Source organism: Sander lucioperca, chromosome 21 (genome assembly GCF_008315115.2).
Source record: "Sander lucioperca isolate FBNREF2018 chromosome 21, SLUC_FBN_1.2, whole genome shotgun sequence".
NCBI lineage: Eukaryota > Metazoa > Chordata > Actinopteri > Perciformes > Percidae > Sander > Sander lucioperca.
The window spans coordinates 24629414-24645023 of record NC_050193.1 but is presented as its reverse complement, the minus strand read 5'-3'; the positions used below and the strand labels follow the sequence as shown (position 1 = coordinate 24645023).

Here is a 15610-nt window from a genome sequence, read left to right as displayed (position 1 = left end):
ATGGTGAAGTATCTCCCCCGGAATTGAATTCTCTTCTCAGTGGGAAAGCGTCTGAAGCAGCATTTTGACAGAATCTAAAACTCTCAAATGAAACCCAGGATGACAAACATTAACTCCCCCATATATCTTAAAACTATTTGTCAATTACTTGTTTAGTCAATCAACAGAATTGACACCAAAAGAGAATGAGAACACCAATCTTGATAACCTATTAATTTTATTTATTTATGAAGCAGAAATGCCAAAGAGTCACTGATTCTAGCTTCTCAAATGTGAGGATTTGCTGCTTTTCTTTTATATAGTTGTAATTTTAGTGACTGAGTTTTGGACTAACGAGCAATCTGAGGACTTCACCTTGGACTCTAATTTTGGAAAGTGTGATGAGCCGCTTACTATTTACATACTGTAACCTCTGCTCCTCCAACACAAACCTCCTCTCCCCACCACTCAGGACCAAGCACCGTACCTGGGGCGACAGAGCTTTCACCATCGCAGCCGTCTCTCTCTGGAACTACCTACACATACGTGACTGTACTGACCTGGACTAATTCAAATCACTTTTTTCAAAACATACTTCTTTAGATTAGCCTTCACCCTCTAATAATATTACATTTCAAATGCTGTTATTCACTGGTTTTGTTGTTTCACTTGCTTTTAATGTGCTTAATGTACTGGTTTTATTGTAAAGTGTCTTTGAGTACTTTGAAAAGCGCTATATAAATAAAATATTATTTATATTTATATAATATATATATTATTATTATTTTCTGTTTTACTGTTAAAAAAAAACAAACTCTCATAACGCTTGTCAGAATATACCTGTATTCACTCTGTCTAAATCGCTCTGTTTTAGCGCCTGTCTCTTTGAGTCTCCATCCCGAAAAAGCCCAGTGGGCACTGATTGGTCAGTGTTTCTGCGACTTCATTATCTGTGTGCTCGGAGCACGGATGTATTATATTAACGGGATACCGGATCCCAAAAGGGTGCCTATTCAGTTCAATGGAGTTGCTTGCCTGGCGCAAGCTTCCGAGTTTACTTCCGTGATATGCAGCACACCGAATATGTGCAGTAGTGTTTCTCCCGCTTCTCCCCGTTTCCGCTCGGCCAATAGAATTTACAATAGGATGATGTCAATCGCTTTTTTCAGCTAGAGGGAAGTTTTTCAAATATAAAAAGTCCATGGATTAAAGATTCAGAATAGAAAGAGTCATAATTAACCTTGTTTGCAGTTCAAGGTGTCCTGGCAGCAGTTTTACAGACGTCATTTTTACAATGGTGGCCAATGGGGAAAATCCTTTTTGGGCCGCAGAATTTTTTGTTGCAATACCGCGAGTGGCACTTCCTGGGGGCCTTGTTCAGAGTTAGGCTTGGGCGATCGCTTATAATTTTAAATCATCCAATCGTGGTTGCTTGAGATCACCGATAGGCGATCTGATCGCCAGTCTGACAGGCTAGCTACTAGGGGTGCAAGATATATCGACTCAATATAGTTATCGCAATATCACGTTGCACAATATTATATCTAGGGGTGCAAGGTATATCGACTCAATATTGTTATCGCAATATTATATCGAAAGTGTCGCAATAAGTATGCAATATTTAGTTTATTTTGTGGAGTGCTGCGTCCTGTCCGTTGGCTGTGTGGCTTAGTTGTGTTTGATTTAGAGCTCGCTTGAAACACTATAATGACCATGTTTCATTGGCCAGTTACCGTGCCACTTGCACATGTTAGTGCACGTCAGCGCACGGGGCCACTACGTGACAAACCCTATGGAGCGAACCACGTGTGTGCATATTTCGACAGAGTGACAGTGTAAGTGAAGAAATAGATAGAGACAACTAAACGGAACGAATCAGAAAAGCGAAAGAAAAGTTGTGTCCTGTTCTCTTTATTTATATATTTTATACTGTCCAACCAGTAGAACGTGTTCTGTTCTGTAGACATGGTCCTTATTTATATATTTTATACTGTCCAACCAGCAGAACATGTCCTGTTCTGTAGACATGGTCCTTATTTATTTATTCATGTTGGACCAGTCCAATATGACAGTCAGTTGAAATAAACCTTGTGTTGTAAGAAAACTTGTTTCATTTGTTAAGAATCTATTTTGATGCGTTTTCCCGTAACTTTTGTAATTTTACATATGTTTAAAAATATTGGAATTAATATTGATATCGCAATATTCATAATCGATATCGCAATATCACATTTTGTCAATATCGTGCAACCCTACTAGCTACATTGAACACATAATTGGACATAACATATTATGCATATATGCAGAGCGGTAATGAAACTGGCTACACCGGCTTGGCTGTCCTGCCTCCTGCTTGGCTGACATGCAGCGGTAAGCGTATTGCATAGTTGACATAGTTGTCATATTCTTCATTACAGCGGCTAAATATCTGCTTTACATTTACACCTACCTGTTTTTTTATTTTCATAGACATCACAAAATCAGAAGTCGAACAAACTCCACAATGTTTTTATTACCTGAATGCTAAAAGTCTATATTCATCACCTTTTCAGATGTGAGTAATTAAAAAGGATATTCTCACCTGCCAGGATGGCTTTCTGCGCCTGAAATTTCTGGCCAGCAACACACAGGGTGCAGTCAGTGAATCTAGAGTTTTCCCACAGATCTCCTAGCTCCTTGGCCAGGAACCTTCAACATGTTCATTGTTTTCTGGCCTGAGATGTTTACAGAGTCCTGTATCACACTCACCTAAAAAAACACAGAGTGCATGAGTAAAATCTAACATTGTATGCCTTGATGCATACATACATTCAGTACATACATACAGTAGGAGTACTTACACACTGTTTTAATTTTAGGGTGAACTGCTCCTTTAACACACTCACTGGTTCACGCAGAGGCAAATAAATAGCATGCAATGTTCATAAAAAGAAAGTAAATCAGGTAATCAAACATGCTGTGAATGATTAATGTGGGTTCTCTGCCTCTGTAATCAATACATCAGACACTCAATATAGAGGCTATTCAAAGACAACATATTCCTCCTTCTTTATCCAATCAGATCGGCTCCGCTCTCAAATAAGCCAGAAAATCGGCTTTGAAGTAAAATTGTGTGTGTGTGTGTGTGTGGGTGTGCGTGCCCATGCATGAGGGTTTTCTGTATGTCTTCCCTGCTGACTTCACCACCTGTTCCAGACAATGTCAACCAGACTCATTTATCTCTCAACAGGGCTCACTGCAAAAACACACACACACACACACACACACACACACACACACACACACACACACACACACGCTCAGGAGCACAACAAACACACACATTCTCACATTCTCACACACACACACACACACACACACACACACACACTAATTACTACGTAATTTCCGACAGCCTGGGTTGACTGACTTGCGGTTTTGTACCTGCTTGCTGTGCCATCTAATCAAATATCAGGTAGTTATCCATAGCCCTGCTAAGAATATATTTAGTTATTTAAAATTTGTGATAAAACAGTCTGATAAATAAAAGCATTATGCTAATTCCTGGTGAAAAATAATTCTAGAGCAGTCCTTGATGGTTAGCATCAAATGCGTAATAAAGTGCGCAGAGTTGTACTGAAGGTTCCTGAAGTAATTTAACCAATAACAATGTTAGGCGATGGCATGTTGGAGTACTTCTAATGCTTATATATACTTATTCTTTGCTTTGCTCACATGGTCTTTTCTCTGATTAAAATTCAAACAATGCAAAACATGATGAAGATGTGATAATAACACTGGCTGCTGAGGCTCATGGATACTGTAGTAATTACAGTACATGTATTTTATACCAAACTGACTTCCATAACTTCTCTTCATGTTGAAATACAGATTACATTTTTGACGGCCTTAACGTAATCCAATGGTACTTTTAAATCATCCTACTGTGTTTCAGTGTTGAAGAAAATTAAGGTGAGAATAAAAAAAAAAAAGGTATAACCAATACTTCTCCTATGTAGCTGATTAGGTAGGTTTATACAGGAACATATGACTGTAGCCACAAACATTATAACTGTTAATTAATAATTTGTCACAATGTCAATCTGTCAAAAGTGTAATAAAGTCTAAACTATTGCTGAATAATGTCAACGTCAATTTATTTATTAAGCACGTTTAAAAACAACTAGGTTGATCAAAGTGCTTTACAAGGTAAAAACAACAATGAAACAACAATTGAATACAGAATACATCACAAAAGAAAAACAATAAACGAACAAGGGTAATAATATCTTTCCTTAGCTGGAAGGAAAGGCCAGAGAAAAGAGATGTGTTTTTAACAGTGATTTGAAGTGTTGGAGAGTAGGGGCGGTTTTAATATGAAATGGTAAACTGTTCCACAAGTTAGGGGCGGCTGCAGGAAAGGCTCGATCACCTCTGGTTATGAGCCTGGTTACTGGCACATCCAGGAGGAGCAGATTGGCCGATCTCAACACTCTTGCTGGAGTATGAGCATGAAGGAGCTTGGTCAGGTAAGGCGCCATCAATCCTTGGATAGATTTAAAAGTTAATAGTAAGATTTTAAACTCGATCCTGTAGCGAACAGGTAGCCAGTGGAGGGAGCGCAACACAGGTGTAATATGGTCCCTCTTCTTTTTTCCTGTCAGGAGGCGGGCAGCAGCATTTTGGACTAGCTGCAGGCGTATAGATGACTGGTCTAAACCTATATACAAAGAATTACAATAGTCAAGTCGTGAAGTTATGAAGGCATTGATCAGCCTCTTTAAGTCATTAGGACGTAGATAGGCCTTTACCTTGGCTATATTCCTCAGCTGAAAGAAGCTAGACCTGACAACGGAGGAAATCTGCTTCTCAAATTTGAAGGCGTTGTCGAAATAGACACCAAGACTCTTTACAGTGGAGCAAATGTTAGGAGCTAGTGGGCCTAGGGTGCCGACATCAACCAGATCGTGATGTCCAAACACTATAACCTTGGTTTTGTCTCTGTTGAGGTTGGGGAAGTTTAGGCTCATCCATCTTTTAATGTCATTTAGACAATCAAGCAGTGGCTGCAATGAGCCCTTAGTTTTTAGATTTAAAGGCATATACATGTGCACATCATCTGCAAAACAGTGGAAAGAGACCTTTTTTCAAATATGGAGGCCAAGGGCAGCATGTATAACGAGAATAGCATAGGGCCTAAGACAGAGCCTTGACGGACACCGCAGGTTAATGGGGCCGTCTCGGAAGAGTAATCGCCAAGGTGGACAGAGAAGCTCCTATTTGTGAGGTATGATTGGAACCACCTGAGTACAGTACCTTTAATTCCTACACACTGTTCCAAGCGTGACAAGAGGATTGAGTGGTCAACCGTGTCGAAGGCAGCGGTGAGGTCTAAGAGTACTAGGATGGCGGGGACTCCTGAATCAACAGTTACAGTTTTTTACGATTGCTATGACAATTTTTTCAAAACTTCTAACAACTTTCCTAAACTCTTAACACAGTTAGCACAACATCCGTCTGTGTAGGCTATACAATTAACACATTTCTTGTTGCTTTGACACAAAATGCATACAGTTAACACAAATTTAAAATGCTTGAACTTCTTTTACACACAAGCTCAACCAAGATCAAAACAATGGATCTTTACTGCCAAATTTACAAATGCTTTCACTCTGTATGTCAGAACAGATAACAACATGTTCTAAACCTAACTTATAGGCTAAAGTCAAAGTGAACAGCTGTTCATATTGTAAATTGAAACACAAATATATCCCCTGGATTTTGTTCCATTGCTACTGAGAAACAGCTGATTGAAGTTATGCAAATAGATAGATCACAGCTGACTGACATCTAGGAAACACACTCAGGTGTTGAGGTTCTTTCAATCGCATGACCATATGGTAGTACATACAGTAAAAGAGGTCCTATTTGAACAATATAGATGAACACAAAGAAAGGAGGAAAATGCCTGCATGAGGGAAAGGAAGACGAGTACTAGAACAATTCTGTCTCTGTCTTCTTTTTCTCATAGACCGTACATTCTATAAAGCTACTCTGAGATGGTCATTCATTTTCGGTATTGAATTTCTGCAGCAAAAGAAACAAAATGCATGCATTTGCTCAACCCAACAAAACAAAAGTGTAGAAAGGCTTCAAGAGAAACTGGGGTCCATTTCAGGAAGGAGGTTTAACAAACTCTGAGTCTAACCCTGATCTCTGAGTTGATTTACCCTGAGATGGGAAACTCTGAGTTTTCGGTTCCAGAAGAGCTGATTTGAGTTGGTTCAATCAACTCGGAGTAGGTTGACTCAGAGCTAAGCGCGTGCACCACCACAATAAAAAGGCAGCATGAATTGACTCAGTTACCATAGTAACTGACTCGGAGGTGAAGTTACCTCTCTTTCTGAAACGGGCTGGAGTTACCCCTCTCTCTCTCAGGCTTGATTAACCTCCCTTTCTGAAACAGAAAACCCAGAGTTTCCCTCATCTCAGGGTTAACAAACTCAGAGTTTTCACTAAACCTGCTTTCTGAAACGGACCCCAGCAGTGCAAAACACAATCTATGGTCAATACAATATACTATTGTCTATTATTATTGTATAAGGGCAGACCTGACACATATCAAATAATGTAGTTTCTGTAATTCCATGTGATGTTAGTGTTTTGTTGTGTGATAGCGATCGTATAAAACTGTAAGATTAGGTTACTAAAGACTCTTAAAAGAGCGGTTTCAGTGCTATGACGGGGTTTAAAACCAGACTGAAACTTTTCATAAACATTATGAGTAACTAAAAATGTTTGCAGCTGGGTCAAAACTACTTTCTCTAGGACTTTAGAGAGGAACGGCAGTTTCGAGATGGGCCTGAAATTAGACAGAACAGAGGAGTCGAGATTTTCCTTTTTTAACATGGGCTGCACAACAGCATGTTCAAAAACAGCTGGGACATTACCAGAGACAAGACAGGTATTTATCAGTGATAGAACACATGGTCCAACAGTGTCAAAGACTTCCTTGAGTAGACGAGCGGGAATGCTGTCTGAGGGACAATTTGTGGGCCGCAGAGGGTGGACCACCTCAGATAGGGAGGTGATTGAAATGGGCTCAAACTTGTCCAGGACCATAAGGCACATTGAAGGAACAGATGGGTCTTGGTCAAAGGATGTGGTCACAGAAGATCGAAGGACAGACATTTTTTTCAACAAAGAATTTAAGAAAGGAATCACAGAAATCAGATGTGGGAACGATAGGGGCAGAGTCACAGGGGTTTATAAGATTGTTAAACATTTTGAAAAGAACCTGTGGCCTGTGGCAGTTATGAGAAACCAGGTCACAAATATACTCAGTTTTTGCAGATTTTACAGCCCTCTGATAATCAGACAGACTGTGCTGTAGAATTTCATATGACACTTTGAGTTTGTCCTTTTTCCACCTTCTCTCAGCTTGCCGACATGTTCGTCTGAGAGCACGGGTATGGTCATTTAGCCAAGGCTCCGAAAGTGGTTTTGTGTGTTTCGTCCTCAGGGGAGCCACAGAGTCTAAAATGGTTGTGGGAGTTGAATTAAAAAGAGTAATAATCTCATCAGCACTGGGGGCATCAACACTGTCTAGATTATAAAGCACAGAACCTTTAAAAACAGCAGAGAACCGCGTCGGAGTTTCACCGTTAATTACACGACGGCGGCATGCAGGCGAAGACTTGACCACAGACCATCGGACTGTAAATAAAACAGGGAAATGATCTGATATACAAGTGTCACAAATTTCACTGATATGAACACACAAGCCATGGGACAGCAAAAGGTCTAATGTGTGCCCCTTTTCGTGGGTCGAGCCAGACACCCACTGGGTGAGGTTAAAGGAATTAGAAAATTAGAAAGTGGTCATACTTTAACATGATACCCGCTATAAAATCAGCAAACTCTTGCATAAAGTCCTTGTTGGATTTCGGTGGCCGGTATACAACCGCAACCAGCAGCAGAGGCGAGGCATTTAGCTCAAAAAGCTGCAGCTCAAAGCTGGAATAGGTGACAGATGCCAATAGTCTACACTGGAAGATGGATTTAAATACCGTGGCAAGCCCTCCACCTTTTCCAGTGGTCCGAGAGGAGCTAAAAAATTTATAGTTAGGAGAGAGAAGCTCAGAAAAGGGAGCGGACTCACCAACATGAAGCCAGGTCTCAGTCAGGAACATGAAATCCAATTCATGTGATGTAAAAAAGTCATTAAGCACAAACGTTTTGTTGGTTAAAGACCTGACATTCATCAGGGCTAAGCGAAGAGTTAAATCCTTATTGTCTGGTTTGGTAGCAACAGATGTGGTAAACTGAGCCAAGGGGCACAGGCATCTGCTACGCCTACGAACAATGTGGGATCTTACATGTAAGGACTGTCTATTTGTAACAACCGTAGGGATGGGATATTTAGCAGGTAAAGTTACTAAAACAGGAGATTTAATCAGGCCAGCATTTGTACAGGAGACTGGTGGAAAATTATGGAGTCTGGAAAATGAAAATGAATGCCCATATTGCTTAGAACAGGTTGTTGTATAGGGCCTCAGGGGGTATTAGCATGACATGTTACTTTGATTCTTCTATGTTCGTTCCCATGTTTACGCTATTACGTTTAAAACAATATGAAACATCTCAGTTCTAATAAGGAGAAGCCTTTTTTAATTATGACAGTGTCAATGTAAAGATGTAATACTCGAAAAAGAAACTTTTTATATAAACTTCACAAACATTTATATAATGTTTTCAATCAATTTAAAGTGTTTTTCTTATGTTTTGCCCACACATACAAACTATGTTATTCAGGGGATTAATACAAAATTAAATCTAAAGATGTTTTTACATTATCCAGCACATTGCTACAATGGATTTAATTGAACTATGAATCTGTTTAATTGGTTATTACATTCTGCACAATTATCCCTGTCTGATCAGAGATAACACCAGATAAGCCAAAATAAACATGAAGATAATCTTTGTCGGTTTTCATTGCTGACAGCTCCTGAACACATTCAGTATACTGTTTTCAAGAAAAAGGCTGAAAATCCCCACAAAGTGACCTTGCTGTTAAATCTTCAGGGAGGCTGACATCCAAAACCCCACAAAAAACATATCTCCTCGTCTATCCATCTGCCCACCTATTCGTCCAATAGCACATCCATCCACCTATTCAACTAGCACAAAAAGAGTCCTAGAAGGAGTAGGAGGAGAAGCACATACAATAGACAAGTGCGTGGCAAGCAGGAAATTGAATGTCAAGGAGCCTTGTTTGCTCCTGATCGAGGTTTGAGAGTAAGCCTGAAGGGGGCAGAAAGACAGAGAGAAAGAGAGACAGAAGGAAAGATAATAAAACAGAAGTAGAATGTGAGAAAAAGGACAGATGCAGAGATACCAAGAAGAGAATAGAGAGGCCATCATACATAAAAGGTGATGGGGGGGGGGGAGAGAGAGAGAGAGAGAAAGAGAGAGAGAGATTGAGAGAGAGAGAGAGAGAGATGGGGTGAGCAAGCTATTGGTGGGATTTACAGTTGGAGATAGCCTCTCAAAAGCAGCAGCTCATTTCTGGCAAAGAAACGACAGGGACACAGTGAGAAGAAAATAAGAAAATGTGATTTTACTAAAGAGAAGAACATTCACTATGTGCGTGCGTGCGTGCGTGCGTGCGTGTGTGTCAGTCTGGTTTCCACAGCTGGCTCTATTAATCACACTCCAGGGGGATGCAGGTCTGACTGACTGACGTGCATCCATCTACACACACTCACACAGTAATGCTCACACCTACATATATACAGTCACATAAGGAAGAGACAGTCCAGCGCACAGACACTGGTATTCCTAAAACACTGATTATCAGTACAGAAGGCCTGGTAGAAAGGGAGCTGCTGTGTGTTGGAGAAGAGAGGGAGAAAAACAACAAAATACAGACGAGAGAGACAGACAGACGGACAAAGAGACAGAGGGCAGAGGACAGAAGGTCAGTCATCTCAAGTTGGAATGAAAAATGGCTTTAGGAGAGGAGGAGGAGGAGGAGGAGGAGGAGGAGGAGGAGGAGGAGGGCGGCAGTGAGCCCAGCGTTGAGTACAAACTAAAAATGCCTTTCGGTATAAATAGCCCAATTAGCATGGCGGAGCAGTCGCTAGGCTCTCAGACGTCTAATTACTGGCTAACTTGACCAATTATTTCACTGTTTAACCAGGCAGAAACTAAATCACAGCACCTGGTTATTTAGACACACTGGCTGCCCTGACAGTCTTCACGCCATTAGCTGTCATCTTCAGTCATTGTCAACCACCTCCTCTCTCTCCCCCAAACACTCCTTTTCATACTGGAAGAGTGGACAGGGATGTAAGCCATTTTAGCTACATTTGTAATCGCAGAATAGACTCATCTATAATGTTAGTTTATTCTATAAATTTAAACTAACTAGTGCAGTGCCCGTTGAAAATGTGCCTGTTTGGAACGGGCGATTAGTTGGCCTGTGGTATTGATGGTTACAGAATTCTTCAAAACCAAATTGTACCCCAAAATGACTTGCAGAAGGACCCCAAACCACTTAATATGCAACTCCACTGTATAGCCTACTACTGACTTACAGTGTAGGCTACGTCTACATCAGAGGAAGACATTGTACTAGTGTATTTACCTGACAGAGAACGCTGTAGATTCAGAATGTAATCACAAAATATCACAATGAAAATGTGGAGTAATCAGACATTAGTGTCATGGACTCATGGCAGTGCGCTAACCAGCTGGCCAAGTTATGAGAGCTGATCAGCACCTATCTGCGTTCATCAACCACCAGAATCGGACCGTGTGTGTGTGTGTGTGAGAGAGAGAGAGACAGAGAGAGAGAGCGAGAGAGAGACATTGTCTCGTGTCGTATGATCGTTAACGGATTTAACATTTCAGCAGAGGTGTTCATTTCCATACAGGTTTAGTAGCTTGACGGTTAACTGTGAAGTATGGATTTGATTCGCGGGGGTATTTTGGCGACGGTAATGTTATTAGTGTTGCAATTTAGCAGTAGACTTAATTAACCCGACCCAGGGTGAGTCTGATGAAAACTGATGTGTCTGAACGTTTCAGCTCTGACATTTTCTCGCATTGCACAGCGCTCTGAAGGAATAATCTCTGAGATTACGTTATGTTCTGCCAGCTCACAGCAATTTAATACAACAGCAGGAAAAGAGGTAGCTGTAGCTGGCTGTGCTTTGCATGTGTGGGATTCTGAAACGTCCTTAAATTCGGGAATTGTCGTTTGTTTATTCAAAGTCAAGTCACATTTTTGTGGGTCTGAGGTGTATGTCACAGTTTAGCTGCCAAAGCTCCGCTGCTCTCTGTCTCTGGTCCTCAGTGTGAGAGGGGGAGTGGCCAGCGGCTAGAGCGGCAAAAGCCAGTGTGTGCTTCTTTTACCTATATATTTGACGATATCTTTTGCATTTCTAATCCAAACAACGTCAAACTTGGCACCGCACTTACTCGTGCCCGTAGCAAGACACCTGTTAAGTTTGAAATCCATCGGACTAACAGTTCGAAAGATATGCACAAAACACACAGACAGACAGACATTCCTGCAATTTATAGATAGATGGCTCATACAAAACTGTGTATTTTGTATTAGGGCAAATTCTGACCTGATGGTTTTGGGGTTACCAAAGTCATTAGGAATCATACAGTGGGGGCTATAAATATCTGTGACAAATGTCATGGTATCCAGCGTCCCAGCAAAGTGTTGGACTGACCAACCGTCTTTTATTTATAACCAAGTGGTGTTAATTATGATGATGACAGAAATACATTCTATGTACAACCTTAGGTAAAAAAAACAACAACAGTAATGAAGAATCATTGCCGCTATATCACCACAATCATCATTTGTTTTGGTAATTAAGTTCCCAGGATAAGTACTTACTGAAGCGCTTGCCTCCCAGTTCGTTCAAGACATCAAGATGGATCTGTCGTAAGCTCCCTCTCAACCCTCCAGGCAACACAGATTTAATATTGAGTTTTGGTACCGAGATGATTTATTCATAATGCATCAATCTTTTTCTGCCTGTTTATATGTTTGTTTATGGATTTACAGTGTTTTGCCATGCATGAAATAGTTTGAAAAAGGAAAAAAAAATCTAATCAAATGATATTCATTAAGTTATGGAACACTTGTTCTTTTACCTCCCAAGTTTCATTTTTCTCTGTTCAGTCCTGTGCATTCTCACACACAGGCAGCCCCCCCACCCCCGAGCAATGCACAATGTCTAATGACTTTACCAGAATCTACGTAAAAAGTTCTATGTGTTTTGATGACAGACGACGATCTTTCCACAGACTTGTGTGTAAATTAATTAAAAACATTCTACAGAATAAACAAACACAAACTGACAGAATAAGGAGGAAAAACTGCCTGGCAGAGGCAGGGTCTGACAGTGTTTTGGAAATAGCAGTCAGGTTGGCAAACAGCTATTACCAGATTGCCAGAATGGCAGCCGCATTTTAATAGTTTATAATTAGAGTGATAACGGTCCCGTGTAATTACACCCCATATTTCAATCATGAAAACTGATACCAAGATTAGCTCAACATATTTAATTCCATTGTGCGCCTGCTGCAGCCCACTGTCACTATTTGTTTTATTTTTACATTCACCCGCTTCAATTTATTACTACCTCGTCTTTGATTCAGTTTTGTCTGTCTCTGTATAGGGTCTACTGTCTCATTGACATGTTATCACTGGATTGTTTTACTCCACACTTTACTTTTTATTTCCAGCAGAGTAAATCAATGCCACAACAGCACTCTCATTTGTCTAGGTAAAGCTTCTACACTCTATATTGAGAGTTGGATACACATTAAACATGCTTTCTGTCTTTTGCAGCATTAACTGTATTACACCTGCAATGTTTCAAATCAAACACCATATTAGTCTGCGTCATGTTGCTGCTTGGGAGGAACAAAACAAATGTGTTCAACAAAATGATTACATTTCCCTTAACAGAAGGGGAACTTGCAACTTAACTTGAATCAAATGTTCAAGGGAGATACTGCACATCACATATTTTATCTCACATTGAATATCTTAACAAGGTGGGTATGTATGAGCTGACAAATGAGACAAAGGATAAAGTGACCAGTAACTCCAGTATTTTCCTGAAATACAACATATATAAATATACACTCAACATACATGCAAACACTACAATGGCTTGATAGATCTGTGATTCTTTAAACTTCTCCTTTGAACCCTCCGAGCCCAAAGCTCATCATCACCAGCTTTTTATAATGCATGACTGGCCTTCCAGTCTCCAGCCAGCCAGAGTAAACAGGCTCCATGTCACAGACTCACTCTGCAGCTCTCTTTCTCCCTCTCCCTTCCCTTTTCATCCTCTCCTCTTACTTTTACATGTTATTGCGCACCAAAAAAAAAAACACTCAGAGCAATGACAGGATATTTTAGTCAGGATTCAGAGTTAGCCGCCCTCTGGCAGCTGCAAAAGGTGACTGGCTTGATTAAAACTGAGAATAATAGCAGAATCTGATTTGTTCCTGACACCATTAAACAAACATAGCCCCAAATCCCAACGCTAAAGTCAAAAATAAACACTCCACTCACTCTCCTCAGAAGACAATAGCTAGAATGTTTTTTTTAATTACAGGCTATTCATTTCATCCAAGCTGGTTATAATTGTGTTTCAAGGACCTTATTCAACCTATAACAAGCTTTTACAGTCGTTGTCTACAGCCACTGTTTGGTGGGTCTTTTCTTTGGAGCACAATATGTGACATGCTTTGTATTTCTGGGTTTGTTTTTGAGAAAGCAGAAGAAAAACTGGGCAGATAGCCTGAACAGTGACAGACACCACACTGGAGGAGAAAGAAAAAAAAGAGGGTCACACCACAGAAAATAACAAAAACCACATAACACTCATAACAAATCAATGAATAAAGACTGCCAATGTACGCAGAAGGAGCTGCCACAGTGAGTGGTTGGAAGAAGAGCTGCAGGCGACAGCAAGGTAACCAACTTTACGTTTTTTTGGCCGCACTGTGAAGAGATACACCAGTTGCTTTTCTTCTGGAAGTAAAGTAGACCTATAGTATTAAACTTGCTGTTACCACCAGTAACCACAGGTCTCACAGAATCAACCAGGACTATTACCTTAAACACCCTACATCCTACTAATCCTACATAACCCAACCACTCTACATACCCATTTGTGTATTAGAGCGGCCATTTCAGTTGGCTGCTTGCAGGGACCCAGCTGTGTCCATTCAATAGCTCAGTCCACAGACAGGCGGGCTGGCCTGCCATTGACACAGAGGTATTTAGGTAATTCTGCACAGACAGAGGCATATGTCATGCATGGTTTGAAGTCAAGCTGCTGAACGAACGCCGTGGCCTGCTCCCCGATTCACAGCCGAGTGTGTCGTGCCTGGTTAACCTTGTTTTTATACACACACACACACACACACACACACACACACACACACACAGTATCACCACTGGCAGTGGGCATGAGCCTCTGCATGCCGTCTGCAGGCACTAGCCATTTGGGTCTTTTTTTAAGTAGTTTTGTTTTCTCTGCTGGAAGATCACAGACACTAAAGTAATAGCTTTGAGACTCCGAGGCCCCGATCTAAAGTGCTTCAAGGAAATGTTTGGACAAAGAAGAACAAATAAATAAGCAGTCTAAAAAATGCTCAATTTCTGCTGTCTTTGCTCTGGGAGAAGCAAAGGCCTTTTGATGGGATATAGAAGACCTGTTCATGTGGTGCAAATAGTGTAGCAAAGGCAGTATCAATTAAATGATCCATTGTGGCTCACAAATGGGTGCCAACAAGCTATCCCAGTAAAAATCACATTGCAAGAAAAGGATCAAGCTTGCAAGTCTGTTTGCTCATTCTCTTTCCATGTCTTAGCATCTCAATCAGCATTTGTATTTCCATCTCCTTGATTAGGTCCCAATCCCCTTTTCAAATGATCCAAATCATCCTACCCTTTTCACTTTGGCATTTAGACAAAAACAGAACTTTCTAAATTTCCCAGGAATGAAAGATTGTTTTTTGTCTTCCCCTTTTTACACAAACCCAAATCTCTATGTGCATTATTTCTGTGTGTGTGTGTGTGTGTGTGTGTGTGTGTGTGTGTGTGTGTTGCTCAGTGTACAGGGAGGGAGCAGCTGGAGCATCTGCAGTCGTCTCTGACAGCAGCACGGCATATGGCAGAGCCCTGTGAAGGATGGGTGCTGTCACCCGGCAAAGTGCTTACCCACCGACAGGAGAGGCAAGCCGCACTAACACCATGAGGACGAGAAGGAACAGCTGAACATCAGCACCCCACTCATTTATTCTCTCACCGCCACCTCGCCCCAAGAGGGAGGCACTGGAGAAGCCTTAAAGAAAAGACCATCGACCAGCTAGTGGTGGCCAAGACGGCGGTTGAAAATGCAATTAAGTAAATCGCATCAAAGATCGGCTATTTGCAGAAGATTAACCAATCACGAGGAAAACTTTGTCTTCCAGTTTACACATGCTGGCGCTGATCCTCACATATGCATTCATCACCCTTCTGTGTGTCACAGAGGGGAGCATAAGCCTGGTTACCATACGCTACATTAATAGGCACAGCTTTTTGCCTCTTATTTTGCCT

The 15610-nt window shown here is 41.0% G+C and overlaps 1 protein-coding gene across 1 annotated transcript in view; it reads right to left on the bottom strand.

The window, feature by feature from the left end:
- The window catches only part of LOC116063898 (speckle type BTB/POZ protein), a 95912-nt gene that overhangs the window by 18498 nt on the left and 61804 nt on the right, over positions 1–15610 (bottom strand). The window contains 2 exon segments of the mRNA XM_035996731.1: positions 2561–2661; positions 2663–2727. Of these exon segments, the coding sequence (XP_035852624.1) occupies positions 2561–2661; positions 2663–2727 (166 nt within the window).